At 42.1% G+C, this 18,917-nt stretch overlaps 1 protein-coding gene across 1 annotated transcript; it reads right to left on the minus strand.

The window, feature by feature from the left end:
* Positions 1-136: 136 nt before the first annotated feature.
* On the minus strand, positions 137-18,449 carry LOC106563219 (serine/threonine-protein phosphatase 2A 55 kDa regulatory subunit B alpha isoform). The gene is made up of 10 exons (XM_014128578.3): positions 18,195-18,449; positions 6,926-7,003; positions 4,618-4,715; positions 4,283-4,448; positions 4,038-4,150; positions 3,733-3,910; positions 3,448-3,612; positions 3,070-3,239; positions 1,825-1,916; positions 137-1,725 (listed from the first exon to the last, which is right to left on the minus strand). The coding sequence occupies exons 1-10, from the start codon at positions 18,199-18,201 to the stop codon at positions 1,446-1,448; spliced, it is 1,347 nt and encodes a 448-aa protein (XP_013984053.1). The 5' UTR covers positions 18,202-18,449; the 3' UTR covers positions 137-1,445.
* Positions 18,450-18,917: the final 468 nt, after the last annotated feature.

The raw sequence follows: 18,917 nt of genomic DNA on the forward strand, positions 1-18,917 counted from the left end.
TGTCCCTGGGGAATAAATAGTCAGTACTCCTATTTCCATGTGGGGGGTTATCAACAGAGGGGTGTCATCCTCAGACTATGGCAGGAATATAGTCCATTCTGAAGCAGAATGTAATGACCAGGGTGTGACACAGTAGTATATAAAAAAAAGGTATTTACTTTATTCCCATCATTGTAGATTTACAACAGTTGGATTGTATTTGTAATTATTGTCAAACATCATGATTTCAACCTTCAAATTTCACTGGTGTAGACAGGCTTGATGAGCAAGATCATATTAGAGCATGGTAATGGGTACTCAGATTCAGAATTTTCCTTGAACCTAGCCACTTATGGTGGCAGTTCTTCACGAAATGCCGGCTTAAAACGCTACACACATCTATAGCGTTTCAATATGTCATTTGCGTTATACTAATGGAGTACAATGATACAGATCAAGTATGATACCTATAGCACTTCTTTGACAACAGAAAACCGTCAACAGAAAAAAAAAAGAACAAGACACAGCAAGAACTCTGGTTCCCAGACTCAATCAATTCTCTCCCAAGCCTTAGCCTGCTGGTCCACTCACAGCAATAGCAAGGAGTCCTCACTGGGCCAGACAGACTGGTTGTGCATCTAGTAGTGTGTGCAGAAAGGACCAGTCACACTACATACATACATACATACAACATGCTCTCAGTACATGTTTTAAAGTGTTCCTCTGAGGTGCAGCAGTCCACCAACAGCAGCAACAACTTTGAGAGACAGCTAGGCTCTTCAATAAGTGTGAGTTTGTGTCCTATTGGGTCTGTGTATGCATAAATTTTTTGTGCGTGCACATGAAGAAATATGTGATATGATGAAGGCCGAAACGTTCATCTTTAAACCTTGCTTAAATAAAACAAATCATTTAACGATGAGCAAGCACTGCGCCTTTTCCTTTCCAACTATGAAGACGAACAAAAATAAAAACTCAAGTTCTTGCAATTGAATTAAAAACAAAAAGCGAATAGCTTGGCAGTTGACTAATAAAAAAACATGACTATGGCACCAGACAATGAGAGGAGTTGAACAGGGGTAGGGATGGTTCTAGGTGAGTTTTGATTTTTCTAACCATCAGGAAAAAAAGTGTGCTTGTCAGACATACATATAAAATGGTGTTCTTTACCCATGTTGCCCTGGGGATGGGCTGGGTGGGACAATACTTGGCGGGCGGCACACAAATTGGCACTACATCACCGAAACAATAACAAGTTGAGCGACGTGTCACTGTGCCACAGAGGCTGATGGTGGGCAAGAATGAGGTTTCAGTTTTCCACACCTGGAAACATGGCATAGTCTGTTTTGTCCAATGACAGGTTTTTTGTTGTTGTTGACTGCGACGTTGGTGTCACTCGATCACTGTCCTGGACTAAAATTAGAGGCTGAAGGTAGTGGATGTCATGTCTGCCTTCACGGGCACATCTAGTTCACTTTGTCCTGAAATATGTAGAGGTTGTTGGTGGTTGCCACGGCGATGATGTTGTCCTGGGGGTGCCAGGCGGTGTGGAGGATTTTCTTGTTGAAGTCCAGGCTGTCTACGCTGATCTCGTCCTTCTTCCGCTTCCCGCCGGCACACACCTTGCGTGGCTTCAGGACCTGCCGTGGCTTACTGCTCTCCCGGGAAGCCTCCAGGGTCACGTCCCGCTGCTGGCCCCGGTCAAACATCCGGAAGAAGTTGTTGTACGAGCCTGTCATCACCACACTGTAGAGGGAAATGAGGGAGAGGATTAAAACAAGAAATGAAGAACCTAGGGCTTGTTATTGTCATTTATGAATACAATGAGAACTTGGCAATGCTAACCTGTCGTTTCCGTTCCAGCAGCACTCAAACTTGTCAAAGATGCAGTCGTTCTCATAGAGCGAGCACAGCTTACTCCTGAGGTACTCGTGAACCTGCCATGGAGACAGACAGACAGGTCATCAACATAGAGTCACATACTCTAACCTCAGCTCAGAGTTCACCACAGGGGGCAACACTGGGTATTTAGGAGGGTCATTTTGATTAAAATATTTAGAATGTGCTGGTTAAGATGATTGAAATGGCTTACAACACCATTAAATAAGTTCAAAGCAAAACTCATTGTTTGGGTTCAAATTTTTTCAAGGTGCGATAGTGCAGGAGTCCGGCAAGAACATAATCTTAGAGAACCCTCTAGTGGGCATTGTCTGAAACTTCATAAACAAAATGAGGTGGGTCAGTCCTTGATAAAAACCTACACTCTGATAAAAAATAAAATAATAATATATCGGGTGTCAACCCACTCTGCCCAGAGTGGGTGAAAACACACTTTGGTGATTAAATTTCACTTCCTTATGTTATAAAATGCATTTTTACCAAGACAAATAGGATTATTCATGTTCTGAATTGTTCAGTGGGGTCTCACTCTTACATTTCATTAAGTGTATCCATAGTTGGATTTTGGAACCTAATACATCTGATAAAAAGCACAGAGCTCTGCTGACAGAGTGGTGCAGATTTCTTGTTTCAGTGCTACGTTGACATTTCACAGAGATACGCTTGTTTTTAATGTTCACATTAATATAAAGTGTATACTAACATATGAAAATACTACATGTCACGTCTCAAAATCAATATCCATATTACCTCGATATTGTTTTATGTCAATGCGGATTCAAGAACAAAGATGAGTTCAATGGGAGCCTGTCTGGTAGCTTAATTCTCACACAGCATCCAGCCTAGCTGGCGCGATGCTGTGCAATTTTCCTTATTTTTGACTGGGTTATTATAGAGGGGTGAGGTTTGGACCATTGGTTTTCTTAGAGAATTATCTACATAATTAAACATATTTTACCCACTGGTCAAAATATGCGTTTTTGATTGACACCCTATGATATGCCATTTATCTGACAGATTTATTCAAAGCGACTTACAGTCATGCATGCACACATAAACTACCAAGTCTATTGACTTTCCCCAACCTCAAACCCGCACACACACTCCCTCTGCCAGTCCCACCTGGTATGTCCCCACCCCCCCTCTGCCAGTCCCACCTGGTACACCCCACACTCCATCTACCAGTCTCACCTGGAACGTCTCCACAGGCCTGGTCTCCATGTTCAGGTCCCAGATCTTGACAGACAGGTAGTCCCTGGTCATCATGTAGCGTCCGTTGTGGCTGAACTTGACATCCGAAATGGATGAGATGATCTCAGAGAAGAAGGAGCGGTTACTGGGGTCCTCTGGCTCCTCAAACACTGGAGGGGGAGATGAGGTAACGTTCATTTATAAACTGCTATTAGCGATAAGTGCATGTTGCTGTGCTAGCTAGCCTTTTCCAAGCCATTCCCACATCTGTCCTCAGCAGCGATGTGAATTCATTCAAGCCATTGGTCAAATGTGTAAGCCCCTAATATAGAGGTTGATGCTGAAGCCTCTAAGTGACTGGTGATCATAGGTACTCACGTTTGGAGTGCTTGTCACATAGCGCTGATGCCCTCATGTCACAGAGGCGGATGGAGCCCTTACTGCTGCTGTAGACAAAGGTGTTGCACTGGTTAGGATGGAACTCAGCTGCTGTGATCACCTCTGTCAGCTCCTCCATGTTGACTGGCTTAATATCCACAATGTCTTAGAGGGGCTAGAGTCAAGGGGGACTAACAACTACTGAGAAGGTATTATGGATAAACTGGTGGTACACACACACACACCCCCCCCCCCCCCCTATAAGTAACAGCTGGTTGAGGATACTGAAGCTGCGGTCAGTGATCTCCTGGTGCCAGAGGTTGATGCGCAGGTCGTCTGCGGATAGATATGTCTCATGGTCACTGTTAATTGAGATGGAGTTGATGTGGTAGGTGTGGGCGTTGGCAAACACCCTTCGAGGGCTCGCCTCCACCATAAGGTCCATAGGTCTAAACACGGGCACCTGCAAGGGCACAGAGGGAAGAGTTAGCGGGTGAGGATCCATGAGTATGGGCAACGCCCACACAGTGACAACAAGTGTCTCTCTATACTATAGCCCTTGGCATGTAATCAGCTAGCTAAGCAGGTACCCGAAGTGCAGTGACAGTGTTGGGGTCGATGCAGCGTCCATCCTCCTCTTTCAGGTTGTAGCCCTCCAGTCGCTTGTCTCGTTCACTGATCTTCCACAACTTTATAGTTTTGTCTGCCAATCAGAACAGACAACTAAATAAATATATTTAACAGCCAAACAAAGCTTGGTGATGTGATGTCATCCATGTACAAAAGTTCACCAGAGAGTGAACTGGCTGTTTGTAGGTGAAGGTAACTGACTGACCGTTAGTGGACAACAGGAACTGAGCTGCGTTCTTCTGGGGCAGCCAGCGGATTTTATTGATCTTCTCCTCAATCTCCAAACTTTTCAAGTAGTCAAACTCGGGCTCATGGCTCTGGAAAGTGCTGTAAACATTGTACTCACTGCGGCACTGTGGCTGACTCTTATTCTGTTAGGAGGAGGAAAAGAGGATATGGAGTAAGGGATGGAGAAAGGCAGAGGAATGGCTGGAAGATGTTTGCTTTGTTTTCCTCATCACCTCCTTTTCATTCAAACGCAACTAGAATTAATAATGCAGATTTTGAATTCAAACTAAACTTCGAGACAGGCAGCCATACCTCTATTTCCTGCTGAAAGATGACGACCCTGCCGCCCTTGTCTCCTGTGGCTAGCAGCTCTCCTGAGTGGTTGAACTCCACAGTAGATATGATGTCGGCTGAACAACGTCAGGAAAACAAGAAATTAGGCCACTATCATTTTCTATCCAACACTTAAGGAATTTCAGGTGATTGTATCCATGCAAGGGCAGGTAGCATGTCAGCATTACAGGCCTTGGATTAGTTTGGGAGTCTGTCTGATGTCTAAGAGCTGGAGTCTTAGGCCTGGATGAGTTGAGGCAGGCCATAGTATTCTACTGAGGATGTGAACGCATCCAAAGCAGACACACAATGATCGGTAACCTAGTTTCTACAGGCCGCAGCACACATTACACCAACAGCAGTATGGAGGCTTTTTAGACAGAGGCTGACACACACACGCTTTGTTGCCTATTGGAGCAGAAAGACAATGCCGAGAAAGGTTGCAGCAGGAGGCCATTGTCTGGGCTGAACACCCTGGGGCCAAGGGTATGTGGGTGAGTGTATGTATCGCGTGTAAGGATGGGGAGGCTGAATGCCACGTTGTCAATACCCTGACTGACACCCCCCCCATTTACCACACATACATATGCCCAGTGCCAGTCTACAGAGTAACACACACACTAAATCCTTAAGAGATTGACCTACGACCAGGAGCAGTGCATACAGTGAATCAGGTCAACTTCTTCAGACCTAACACTTCAGCCCAGAGGCAGACCCCACGGCGGCGGAGCGCGACACCCACACTGCTCAAATCACAGGCAAATGCGCCTTTATTAGCCCAATAATGTTGTTGGCAGAACACTGGCTTAGTAGGAATGGTAGACTATAGACTTCTAGATACTTGGTAATCTGCTGCTGTTCAGCAGCAAACCAGAAATATGTTTCATTGTACAATCAGGGCTCTCCCTAGGACTGGGTGGTGGTGATGTAGCCCTAAGGTTGGGTAGGGAGGAGGTCGAGCATTTAGCATTTTTCAAAAACCTGTAACTGCGATTTTCTGAAACCTAGAGTCTTACATTATATCAAACACTGTAGCCAACACCGTAGTAGAGTGTTGGATCCTAACTGAAATTAAGTTGGTCTCAATGACACATTTTTCTAGGTTAAATGTAGGGTGTATAATTATTCAAATTAAAAGTAGGGCTGTGACATACCAGTACTGCAATATTTTTTTTCATGGCAAAAATGAAAACATATGGCTATATCAAGAGGTCAGATCAAGAACTGATTAATTAACATACATAGGCCTACTAATCTAACAGCCTGACATTACTTTCTCTGAAGAGCGATATTAGTGGAACAGCTCTCTGCCGTGTCTGTTTTCTACCACGTAGCAACAAACACTCAACTACCACAACAACACGCACTTCCTTGCTAGTCAATGCGCTTCCTCCTACTATGGTTGCGGGGATCAAAACATGTGCCGGCAAGAAACTGTTTGCCTAGTTTACGAAATGCTGTAGCTAACTACCTTCGTCCTTACCTAAGGAGATAAGCACATAACTACAAAATAGTGGCTGACTAACACATAAAATGTTGGAAAATGTTTATTGCTAAAAGTTCGTTCTCCATTTTCACTACCATTTTCCTCACACATCAATGGTGTCAACGGACGAAGTGGAGAGCTGCCATCCAGCATGAGGGAGGAAAATAATACTACGACTCCGGGGGGGAGCAGAGAGTTAAGAGTTTTTTTTTCTCCTCGCCCAAGTCCTCCGATTGGCTCAGTTCCAACTTCAGACTGTTGTCAAAATACAAAAATGTGCCAAGTTGAAGCCTATTATTTCGTATTTTAGGTTATTTTTCATACCAGGGTACTAGGACCTCAAATTACAGCCATGGTACGCAAAACGCGTGCAGGTTGGCAGGTCTGAGGATTTGCAGTAGAGGATAGAATTGCTTGGCAACTCGGCGTACAGTGCACCTTTGCTGAATGTTCAGACAGACTGTCAGCATGAGAGGCCACAGGACAAAAGCCAACAAGAGACAGCAGCAAGCAAGCAAGCCACTGTCAGAAATAAACTTTGCAGCCACTCTTGCACATAGTGTTGGACTGTCTGCAAGGATAGCAGTGTAATATTTAGGGAGATTAGGAGACATGGGTGACCGCGGGGGAATGCAAGATAAGTGGACGAGCGTGTCTCATTGACTAGGATTTATCCAGCACAATAGTTTACAATAAATTACTATGATTAACAACTACTAGGACTCCATGATGATTCTGCAACAAGTACTGCCATTGTACAGTACCACTGTTGCTATGACCAATGTGAGTAAGGGCTCTTACCTTCGGCCACGTCATCATCAATGGCACCCTTCACCTGTGAGAAGCACCACTGCACGTCATTGCTCCCACCTCCAGTTCCTGAAATGGTCGAATGACAGTTACGGATCAAGATATTGCATGACGGTTTACGTTACAAATCTGACAGGAAAAGGAGTTTAGAAGAGAGGGGGGAGCCTGTATCCTGACCATTGCAGTGAGAAAATGTGTAGACAGTCTCAGAAGGTCATTCTATGACTGTCTTGGTCTGATCTCGTGCAATAAGCCAATTTGTCTTTAATAACATCATACTTCACGGACAGACAATACAGTAAAAATTAACAGCAATGGCCTAGGACTATACTTCCACAGCCTATTGACAATACACTTGGAGATACAACTCGCAGGCACCGAGGCACAGCTCAAGATCAACAGCTGTTAATGTCAAAAGGTCCAACAACATACACTAGGTCAAGGCAGGGGGAATACTACTACAGTACGATATTTCTATAATATAGTGCATTTGGAAAGTATTCAGACCCCTTGACTTTTTCCAAATTTTGTTAAATTAGCCTTAAATCTTTTTCCCCCTCAATCTACACACAAAACCCCATAATGACAAAGCAAAAACAGGTTTAGAAATGTTTGCAAATGTATTAAAAATAAAAAAAACAGTAATACCTTATTTACATAAGTATTCAGGCCCTTTGTGCTATGAGACTCAAAATTGAGCTCAGGTGCATCCTGTTTCCATTGATCATCCTTGAGATGTTTCTACAACTTGATTGAAGTCCACCTGTGGTAAATTCAATTCATTGGACAGGATTTGGAAAGGCACACATCTGTCTAAGGTCCCACAGTTCACAGTGCATGTCAGAGCAAAAACCAAGCCATGAGGTCGAAGGAATTGTCCGTAGAGCTCCGAGACAGGATTGTGTCGAGGCACAGATCTGGGGAAGGGTACCAAAAAGCTTCTGCAGCATAGAAGGACCCAAGAACACAGTGGCCTCCATTATTCTTAAATGGAAGAAGTTTGGAACCACCAAGACTCTTCCTAGAGCTGGCCGCTCGGCCAAACTGAGCAATCGGGGGAGAAGTGGCCAGACGGAAGCTACTCCTCAGTAAAAGACACATAACAGACAGCTTGGGAGTTTGCCAATAGGCACCTAAAAAACTCAGACCATGAGAAACAAGATTCTCTGGTCTGATGAAATCAAGACTGAACTGAATGCCAAGGGCCACATCGGGAGGAAACCTGGCACCGTCCCTACAGTGGAGCATGGTGGTGGCAGCATCATGCTGTGGGGATGTTTTTCAGCAGCAGGGACTGGGAGACTAGTAAGGATCGAAGGAAAGATGAACGGAGCAAAGTACAGAGAGATCCTTGATGAAAACCTGCTCCAGAGTGCATCTTAAAACAGGACAACAACCCTAAGCACACAACCAAGACAATGCAGGAGTGACTTCGGGACAAGTCTCTGAATGTCCTTGAGTGGCCCAGTCAGAGCCAGGACTTGAACCCGATTTAACATCTCCGGAGAGACCTGAAAATAGCTGTGCAGCAACCCACCCCATCCAACCTGACAGAGCTTGAGAGGATCTGCAGAGAAGAATGGGAGTAACCCAAATACAGTGCCAAGCTTGTAGCGTCATACCCAAGAAGACTTGAGGTTGTAATTGCTGCCAAAGGTGTTTCAACAAAGTACTGAGTAAAGGGTCTGAATACTTATGTAAATGTGATATTGCAGTTAGTATTTATTTGTAATAAAAAAAAAAATCTTCGAAAAACCTGTTTTTGTCATTATGGGGTATTGTGTGTAGATTGAGGATTTTAAAAAAAATCTATTTTAGAACAATACTGTAACGTAACACAATGTGGAAAAATGTAAGGGTCTGAATACTTTCCAAATGCACTGTAGATCAGAAATATAACTTTCTCCAAAAAGATTTGTACATAGCCAGTCTCAAATGTGTCAATATCAAAATCTCTCTCTCTTGCTGGGTTAATACAGGTACAGTATAACTAGTCCTGACAGGTACTTGATTGAAAACTGGCATTGCACAATGAAACAGGTTGAGTTGTACATTTCCACATGTAATAATTTATTTCATTGCACAATGGAACTGGTTAGATTTGTCCATACAAATATATGTTTGGGGTGTAGATTGGTTGGGTGTGTGATAACTGCAGGAGGAGCGGTTATGACAATGAGGTTCTCAATGCAGAGGGTGAAGCCTAATGTCCTATCGATAAAAGGCAATGGGACTGGTTTATTTTCTGATATTAGGCCCCATGAAAAAGGATGAGTGAACTACAGAACCCTCAAACATATAGCATGTTACTAGGCTGACTACAAGTGATCACAATTGTAAATGTGGTTAGTATGCTAAATTAGGTTGTCATCTGCCTCTGCAGAAAATCGTGATACAAGCACCATAGAGCCATCTGTCAACAAGTAATAACTTATTCCATCTAGGGCTGGGCGATATAGCCTAGAAATCATATCTAGATTATTACAAATTTATTGGCAATTTTTTTAATAAATAAGCTTTGTTGTACAATTAAAAGGTCAAGTACACCACATTTCAAACAGTCAGCAATAATCTAATGAATTCAGAGCTTGTGAAATTAGGGTAAATATAAACTTTTCTGCAATAATCACTGATCTGGCATTCATGTCTGCCATGAAAATGCCCTTTTTGTTACAAATGTAACCAGAACCATGCATTATGCATTCACACTAATAACTACTAACTTCTTGTAGCACAAATTATAGAAAATCAACACAGGTTTCAAACAACTTCAGGCACAAGCCCACATGCTAGTGAATAGCCAGATAATCTTTATTTCAAGTTGCCAACTACTTGCTATTTAAAAAAAGGCATAACAGTTGAATTGTTATGAACACACCCTTCTGTCCATCTGAAAAGGATGTTAGCCTGTCCACTTTGTTTCCGATGTTGAAATCAAGTAGCCTACCTTATTTTGCAGAATGAGAACAAGTTGCCAATTCCTAATAAAATAGCGTTTGCTGCGTATTACACATTTATAAAACACAGACTAGACAGTATAAGTCTTTGGCTAAAATGATGCTAGCGCTACACGGTAACGCAATGCAACACGCAACCAATTGAGCATTCATTTTCCAGAATCAATGTTCAATGATACTCCTGTTTTAGTAGGGTCATCTCGGAGTGCTATTTGAGTAGTTGGAACATAAAAAGGTATCGTTAGAAAGGTCAACTTCCTCTATTTCAGTAAAATAATTTCTCAGTGTGCTTTGGTGTTAATATGACTGATTCTGTTGGACCAAACCTCAAAAGCAAATAGCGAGTTGAAACCGCTTGTCAGAGAAGAAGTAGAAATCACTCAACTTTGTTGGTGTGAGTGGCAGGGGCTTGGTGTCTGTGTGTGTGTAAACAGAGAGGAAGAGGCAAAGCGAGAGGTTTCACTACTGCCAAAATCTGTCCAAAATAAGCCCAATGCGTTTATATGGGTTTATTTTGGACCTAAGCTTGTCGCCAGCCTTCCAGCCTTTGTGACAACGACTCCGATTGTTAGGGCGGAGACATTAGTATCTCGTCATTATATTCAGATCTCCGGTGTAAATGGGAAGGTGCACACAGCATAGAAGGAGCGAAGGAGATGAGACCAAAAAGACAACAAGAGGACATAAATCGCTCATAAAAAATAAAATACTAAATAAAAACTTGATTCTTGTGATACAGGCATTTGGGATATCGCGCAAAACATGAATCAGAATTAATTCAATATAAATTGATCAGCCCTAATTCCATCATAAGAGAGGCATTGCAAAGGCCTATTTAGCTGGCTAACTTACAATACATGCTGGAAGGCAGACAGGTCTATATTTAGAGCGCTGTCTACTTTGTCACACTGAATAGGGAAGTCGAATGAATGGGCTGCTGCACAGTCACTATGGGGAGTTCTTTCTAGAGTGCCCAGTTAAATTGTGCATAAGAGGATTTATTTATTTCTAAAATGGTTACACTAGTGAGAAATATCACTGTAAAAAATCTGTGAATTTGCTTTGACCAGATCGAATTACACATCCTTTTTAACCTCAGATTGGTGACAATGATAAGATCAGTTGCTTAAAACAGATCAACATATTTTGTTTTGTACTATTGATCGTGAAATACGTGCTGGGCCACCAGCCAACACACTGATTTGACAGTCAAACTATGAGCAGACAACCGTTGTCACTGTTGATATCCTATGGCGGGTCGTGATTTGTTGAGGTTAACAGAAAAAGAGATTGGTTACATTTTCCGTGATGGCAGCCTCCTGAAATCAAAAACTGCCATTCCAACCATGTATAGGTTATTCCAAGTTACCATGTGGACTTTGAAAATAGTTATTTAAACTGCGCTACACCCCAAAAGTTTGCTCCCTGTTCTATTGATTTCACCCTGGTGTCCATGCATTATACATTATAGTCATTTAGTAGACGCTCTTATCCAGAGCGACTTACAGTAGTGAATGCATACACTTCATTTCATACATGTTTTTTTTTTTTTATTTATTTTTTTTTTCCTGTGCTGGCCCCCCGTGGGAATCGAACCCACAACCCTGGTGTTGCAAACACCATGCTCTACCAACTGAGCTACAGGGAACTGATTAACAAAAAAAAAAGTGCTGCGTTACAGTTACCGCGTTGGCAATACTTCAAAATGTAGCTAGCTCTCTTCTAAAAATTGTCCATCAACCAGTGATGTACACAGTATTCTCAGATTGTGTTTTTTTGTTGCTGTGTTGATTTTAAAAGGATGCGCAACCTCATCTCCCCCCTCTCGCATAATTTATTTCAACATGATAATCGATGAGTGATTGAAAAAATAAAGTGTTGTGGTGATCTTTCTGTTTTGGTGAACCTGTATCATTCCAAAACGTAGCCGACTGTGTTCTGCAGGTTGTCATCAAACCAGTGAGGTAAAAATATTTTGAGTTGGTTTTTGAGTTGTGGTAGTTTCAACAGCGCATGACAAACATTGTTGCATTTAAACTTCAGATCATCGGATAGTGGGAGGAACGTAATAAAATATATAGTTGAAGTCAGAAGTTTACATACACCTTAGCCAAATACATTTAAACTCAGTTTCTCACAATTCCTGACATTTAATCCTAGTAACAATTCCCTGTTTTAGGTCAGTTAGGATCACCACTTTACTTTAAGAATGTGAAATATCAGAATAATAGTGGCGAGAATGATTTATTTCAGCTTTTATTTCTGTCATCACATTCCCAGTGGGTCAGAAGTTTACATACACTCAATTAGTATTTGGTAGCATTGCCTTTAAATTGTTTAACTTGTGTCAAACGTTTTGGGTAGCCTTCCACAAGCTTCCCACAATAAGTTGGGTGAATTTTGGCCCATTCCTCCTGACAGAGCTGGTGTAACTGAGTCAGGTTTGTAGGACTCCTTGCTCGCACACGCTTTTTCAATTCTGCCCACACATTTTCTATGGGATTGAGGTCAGGGCCTTGTGATGGCCACTCCAATAGCTTGACTTTGTTGTCCTTAAGCCAATTTGCCACAACTTTGGAAGTATGTTTGGGGTCATTGTCCATTTGGAAGACCCATTTGCGACCAAGCTTCAACTTCCTGACTGATGTCTTGATATGTTGCTTCAATATGTCTACATAATTTTCCTCCCTCATGATACCATCTATTTTGTGAAGTGCACCAGTCCCTCCTGCAGCAAAGCATCCCTACAAGATGATGCTGCCACCCCCGTGCTTCACGGTTGGGATGGTGTTCTTCAGCTTGCAATCCTCCCCCTTTTTCCTCCAAACATAACGATGTTCATTATGGCCAAACAGTTCTATTTTTGTTTCATCTGACGAGAGGACATTTCTCCAAAAAGTACGATCTTTGTCCCCATGTGCAGTTGCAAACCGTAGTCTGGCTTTTTTTAATGGTGGTTTTGGAGCAATGGCTTCTTCCTTGCTTAGCGGCCTTTCAGGTTATGTTGATATAGGACTAGTTTTATTGTGGATATAGATACTTTTGTACCTGTTTCCTCCAGCATCTTCACAAGGTCCTTTGCTGTTGTTCTGGTACTGATTTGCACTTTTCGCACCAAAGTACGCTCATCTCTAGGACACAGATCACGTCTCCTTCCTGAGCGGTATGACGGCTGCCTTGTCCCATGGTGTTTATACTTGCGTACTATTGTTTGTACAGATGAACATGGTACTTTCAGGCGTTTGGAAATTGCTCCAAAAGGATGAACCGGACTTGTGGAGGTGTATCATTTTTTTTCCTGAGGCCTTGGCTGATTTTGATTTTCCCATGACGTCAAGCAAAAAAGGCACTGAGTTTGAAAGTAGCCCTTGAAATGCAGGTACACTTCCAATTGACTCAAATTATGTACATTTGCCCAAAGCCATGAAATTATTTTCTGGAATTTTCCAAGCTGTTTTAAGGTACAGTCAACATAGTGTATGTAAACTTCTGACCCACTGGAATTGTGATACAGTGATTTATAAGTGAAATAATCTTGTTTATAAACAATTGTTCGAATAATTACTTGTATCATGCACAAAGTAGATGTCCTAACAGACTTGCCAAAACTATAGTTTGTTAACCTCTTACATCTAGACGTTCCGCTAGCGGAACACCTGCTCCAATATCCAATGATGGGCGTGGCGCCAAATACAAACTCCTCTAAAATCCGAAAACGTAAATTTTTCAAACATATGACTATTTTACAGCATTTTAAAGACAAGACTCTCGTTAATCTAACCACACTGTCCGATTTCAAAAAGGCTTTACAGCGAAAGCAAAACATTAGATTATGTCAGCAGAGTACCCAGCCAGAAATAACCAGACACCCATTTTTCAAGCTAGCATATAATGTCACAAAAAACAAAACCACAGCTAAATGCAGCACTAACCTTTGATGATCTTCATCAGATGACAACCCTAGGACATTATGTTATACAATGCATGCATGTTTTGTTCAATCAAGTTCATATTTATATCAAAAACCAGCTTTTTTACATTAGCATGTGACGTTCAGAACTAGCATACCCCCCGCAAACATCCGGTGAATTTACTAAATTACTCACGATAAACGTTCACAAAAAACATAACAATTATTTTAAGAATTATAGATACAGAACTCCTCTATGCACTCGATATGTCCGATTTTAAAATAGCTTTTCGGTGAAAGCACATTTTGCAATATTCTCAGTAGATAGCCCAGCCATCACGGCTAGCCATTTAGACACCGACCAAGTTTAGCCCTGACTAAACTCCGATTTACTATTAGAAAAGTTTGATTACCTTTGTTGTCTTCGTCAGAATGCACTCCCAGGACTGCTACTTCAATAACAAATGTTGGTTTAGTCCAAAATAATCCATTGTTATATCCAAATAGCGGCGTTTTGTTCGTGCGTTCAAGACACTATCCGAAGTGTAAATAAGGGTCACGAGCATGGCGCAATTCGTGACAAAAGATTTCTAAATATTCCATTACCGTACTTCGAAGCATGTCAACCGCTGTTTAAAATCAATTTTTATGCAATTTTTCTCGTAAAAAAGCGATAATATTCCGACCGGGAATCTGCGTTTAGGTAAACAGACGAAAGAAAACAAAGCATTCTGTCGACGCGGGCACGAGCCTGAGTCTCACAGTACTGTAACCAGCCACTACCCAAACGCGCTACTTTTTTTCAACCAGAGCCTGCAAAGCCACGATTCAGCTTTTTGCCGCCTTCTGAGAGCCCATGGGAGCCGTAGGAAGTGTCACGTAACAGCAGAGATCCTCTGTAATGGATAGAGATAATCAAGAAGGGCAAGAAATTGTCAGACAGGCCACTTCCTGCATGGAATCTTCTCAGGTTTTTGCCTGCCAAATGAGTTCTGTTATACTCACAGACACCATTCAAACAGTTTTAGAAACTTTGGAGTGTTTTCTATCCAAAGCTAATAATTATATGCATATTCTAGTTTCTGGGCAGGAGTAATAATCAGATTAAATCGGGTAGGTTTTTTATCCGGCTGTGAAAATACTGCCCCCTAGCCATAACAGGTTAACAAGAAATTTGTGGAGTGGTTGAAAAACTAGTTTTAATGACTCCAACCTAAGTGTATGTAACTTCCGACTTCAACTGTATTTGCAATGGGAAGTAATAGCTGGTTTGTTAACCTGTTTGGGATAGGGGGCAGTATTTTCACGGCCGGATAAAAAACGTACCCGATTTAATCTGGTTACTACTCCTGCCCAGAAACTAGAATATGCATATAATTAGTAGATTTGGATAGAAAACACTCTAAAGTTTCTAAAACTGTTGGAATGGTGTCTGTGAGTGGTGTCTGTGAGTATAACAGAACTCATATGGCAGGCCAGCACCTGAGAAGATTCTATACAGGAAGTGCCCTGTCTGACCATTTCTTGTCCTTCTGTAGCCTCTCTATCAAAAATACAGCATCTCTGCTGTAACGTGACATTTTCTAAGGCTTCCATTGGCTCTAGGAAGGCGCCAGAAAGTGGAATGATAGCTCTGCAGTCTCTGGGCGAAAAACAGCAGGGGTTTTGTGAGTGGACAATGACACTGGTGCGCGCGTGCACGAGACAACTCAATTTTTTTCTTTCACTGTTTGAACGAATACAACGTCTCCCGGTTGGAATATTATCGCTATTTTCGAGAAAAATCGCATAAAAATGTATTTTAAACAGCGTTTGACATGCTTCGAAGTACGGTAATGGAACATTTTGACATTTGTCACGAAACGCGCCGGCGCGTCACCCTTCGGATAGTTACCTGAACGCACGAACAAAACGGAGCTATTTCAATATAACTATGGATTATTTCGAACCAAAACAACATTTGTTGTTGAAGTAGAAGTCCTGGGAGTGAAATCTGACGAAGAACAGCAAAGGTAATCCAATTTTTCTTATAGTAAATCTGAGATTGGTGAGTGCCAAACCTGGTGGGTGTCAAAATAGCTAGCCGTGATATGTACTCAGAATATTGCAAAATGTGCTTTCACCGAAAAGCTATTTTAAAATTGGACACCGCGATTGCATAAAGGAGTTCTGTATCTATAATTCTTAAAATAATTGTTATATTTTTTGTCAACGTTTATCGTGCGTAATTTAGTAAATTCACCGGAAGTTTGCGGTGGGTATGCTAGTTCTGAACAAAACATGCTAATGTCAAAAGCTGGTTTTTGATATAAATATGAACTTGATTGAACAAAACATGCATGTATTGTATAACATAATGTTCTAGGAGTGTCATCTGATGAAGATCATCAAAGGTTTGTGCTGCATTTAGCTGTGGTTTTGGTTTTTGTGACATATATGCTAGCTTGAAAAATGGGCGTGTGATTATTTCTGGCTGTGTACTCTCCAGACATAATCTAATGTTTTGCTTTTGCTGTAAAGCCTTTTTGAAATCAGACAATGTGGTTAGATAAAGGAGAGTCTTATCTTTCAAATGGTGTAAAATAGTCATATGTTTGAGAAATTGAAATTAAAGCATTTTTAAGGTTTTTCGTATTTCGCGCCAGGCGCTACCATTGGATATTGGTGAGGTGTCGGTCCATAAGAGGTTCATTTCATTTTGGACATGAAATAGTTGTGCTTTTGTATTGTTATGATTTCATGGGGCCTACTAGAGTGAATGGGCTGCTTATTCTTTAACATTATTTGATGCTGTGTGTGACTGCTGCAGCCTGTCTATCAGTCGTGTCTATGTGTTTGACCAAAATTAGCTCTCCTTCAGTGCCATGGAGTGCACAAGTATTACGGTCACTGTTCTTTCAGCACCATTAGCCTGTCACCTATGATGTGACACTGTTGTTGTCCCTTTTGGTGATGGTGTTATAGTGGTGTTGGCTATCATGAGTTGTGTAAACAGTGCATTATTGTATGCTGTGCTTCACGTTGTGTCTATGCCGGTTCTGTCTCTGTGTGCGGCAGTCCGAAGCACGGCCAGGCCTGTTTGATTCATTCAAAAACTATTGCTCCACCTTCAATAGAACTAGAATGGTCCGACTACAGCAGATATGTTGGGCGCATTAAGTGAAGCTATGTTTTTTGTTATTTTCTTGATTATTTTGTTAGATACAATGTATTGTTAGATTTTTGGTCCCTCTGAAGGCCTAGGTCCTATAGTCACGGTTCACCACTGCAGAAATCACCAAAACGAGTTTACCCTGCCTACACTGAATCTCATGCATAATCTGAGTCATAGCTAGATGCACTCTGCATTAGATTGATTTCAGCCAGGTCTTTATCATCACACCTAGCATTCCTTCTGAGAGAAATGGAAGTTATATTGTGTTGGTAACCTTCATTTTCAAGCAAACGTAAATATTAAATCAAATCCCACATCCAGTTGAATTATATCCAGCTGTAAAACTCAACTGTGACTCATGGCTTAATCCATGATGGTGGTGGGGTATTAAAGGTGGACATCGTACAGGTGCAAGGTGCTGTTCAGAAGAAGCCAGTCATCATCCACTCATCTTTCACATCATGACTCCCGCTCAACTCGACAGGCTGCGGCGACTGGCGAACCTGCTAAATGTGATAAGATAGCCTTCCATTGCAAGACATCATATAGAAATGGTGGTTCGAGAACGTGAACTAACCAGTAGCCTTGCTATCCCACAATGCAGGACAGAGGAAACTCACAAATGCCACCGGTGTCTCCCTCAAAGTTTAGGTTAGCTTGCTGCGCACAGGCCTAGCAAGCTACCAGTAGCTAGTTAGCTAACGCGATAGTACCATCACTTTCTGGATAATTTAGCAAGCTAGCTAGCTTGACTAACAATAATTGGTTGCCTGACTAACTCAACTCATCTCAGACAGTTGGCTATAGTATATAATATAGCTACAATGGTATAGCTGTGGCTAGCAACAGTATAATACTAACAGTTAGCTTGAAATGACAGCGATGTATATTAGCTAGTTATGATGTGTGAGAGGAACGTGGAGCTAGGACCCCAGTGAGGATGATTGGTTCAGGGCCAGTGATATGTCATGAGTTACCTTACTTAGTTAACTAATTGCTAACTAACGTTAAGTTAGCTAGACTTACAGATACGTCTAAATATAGTATTGTTTATATATAACGTCATTACCGCCGGTATATTTCGTAGCTAACGTTAGCAACTAACTAGCTATATATATATATATTACAATGCTATATTTAGACTTCTCTAGCTAGCTACAGTTCCGTTATTACCACCAGTAGCTAGCTAGATGTCTTATCAGTTAGCTAGTTAACATTACGCTTTCCATTTAACGTTACCTGCCATGGCGAGTGGGATTCCCGGGCTTGTATGGCCGGGTATGGACTCGTGCAAGCGGTCTTTCTCAAATGATGGCGCTATATAGTGGGACAGACGTTGCGGGCCACCCTCCTGCTTGTCTTTCTTTCCTCCCTCTCCCGGCTTGCTCAATCACTCGCGCACCCTCCCCGACAAGTCCTTTCAACACCAGCCATTCACAGTCAGTTCAAAATGGCGCTACCGCGTCTGGTCTTTTTCCACTAGGGTCGATGCTACCTGGGATCCTTGGGACGTCCCAACTCTGACGTTACTCTTCTTCTTTGTGCGGGGCTTTCGGGTGGACTCGACGCTATGTTTCGTATTACTGCCGTTCACAGTTTGGAAAGTGCATAGCACATTTGTTCACGAGAAAAGGAAAATGAAATTGCACCGCCATCTAACCCTATACACCACTATCCTCACCACCCCTCCAACACCAACTACTTTGGCCCGAACATAACCTACTCCAGGCCATAGTGCTGGGAGGCTGCAACCCCTTCTCTCAAACCCCCCTGTAGTTATTCTGCACTAAAATCTCTGACAACCAAAAACCTCTCTGTGGCTGCTACTACCTGGAAACCTCAACCTGTCTCACTAGCACAGGACATTTCTGATCCCCAGCAACATGACCACACACACAATTGACACACTGCACTTTTTCAACCGAAACTACACATTATTTTCTTCCATGCCCTCCTCCACAC

This window comes from Salmo salar, chromosome 11 (assembly GCF_965601325.2).
Source record: "Salmo salar chromosome 11, fSalSal1, whole genome shotgun sequence".
NCBI classification, from domain to species: Eukaryota; Metazoa; Chordata; class Actinopteri; order Salmoniformes; family Salmonidae; genus Salmo; species Salmo salar.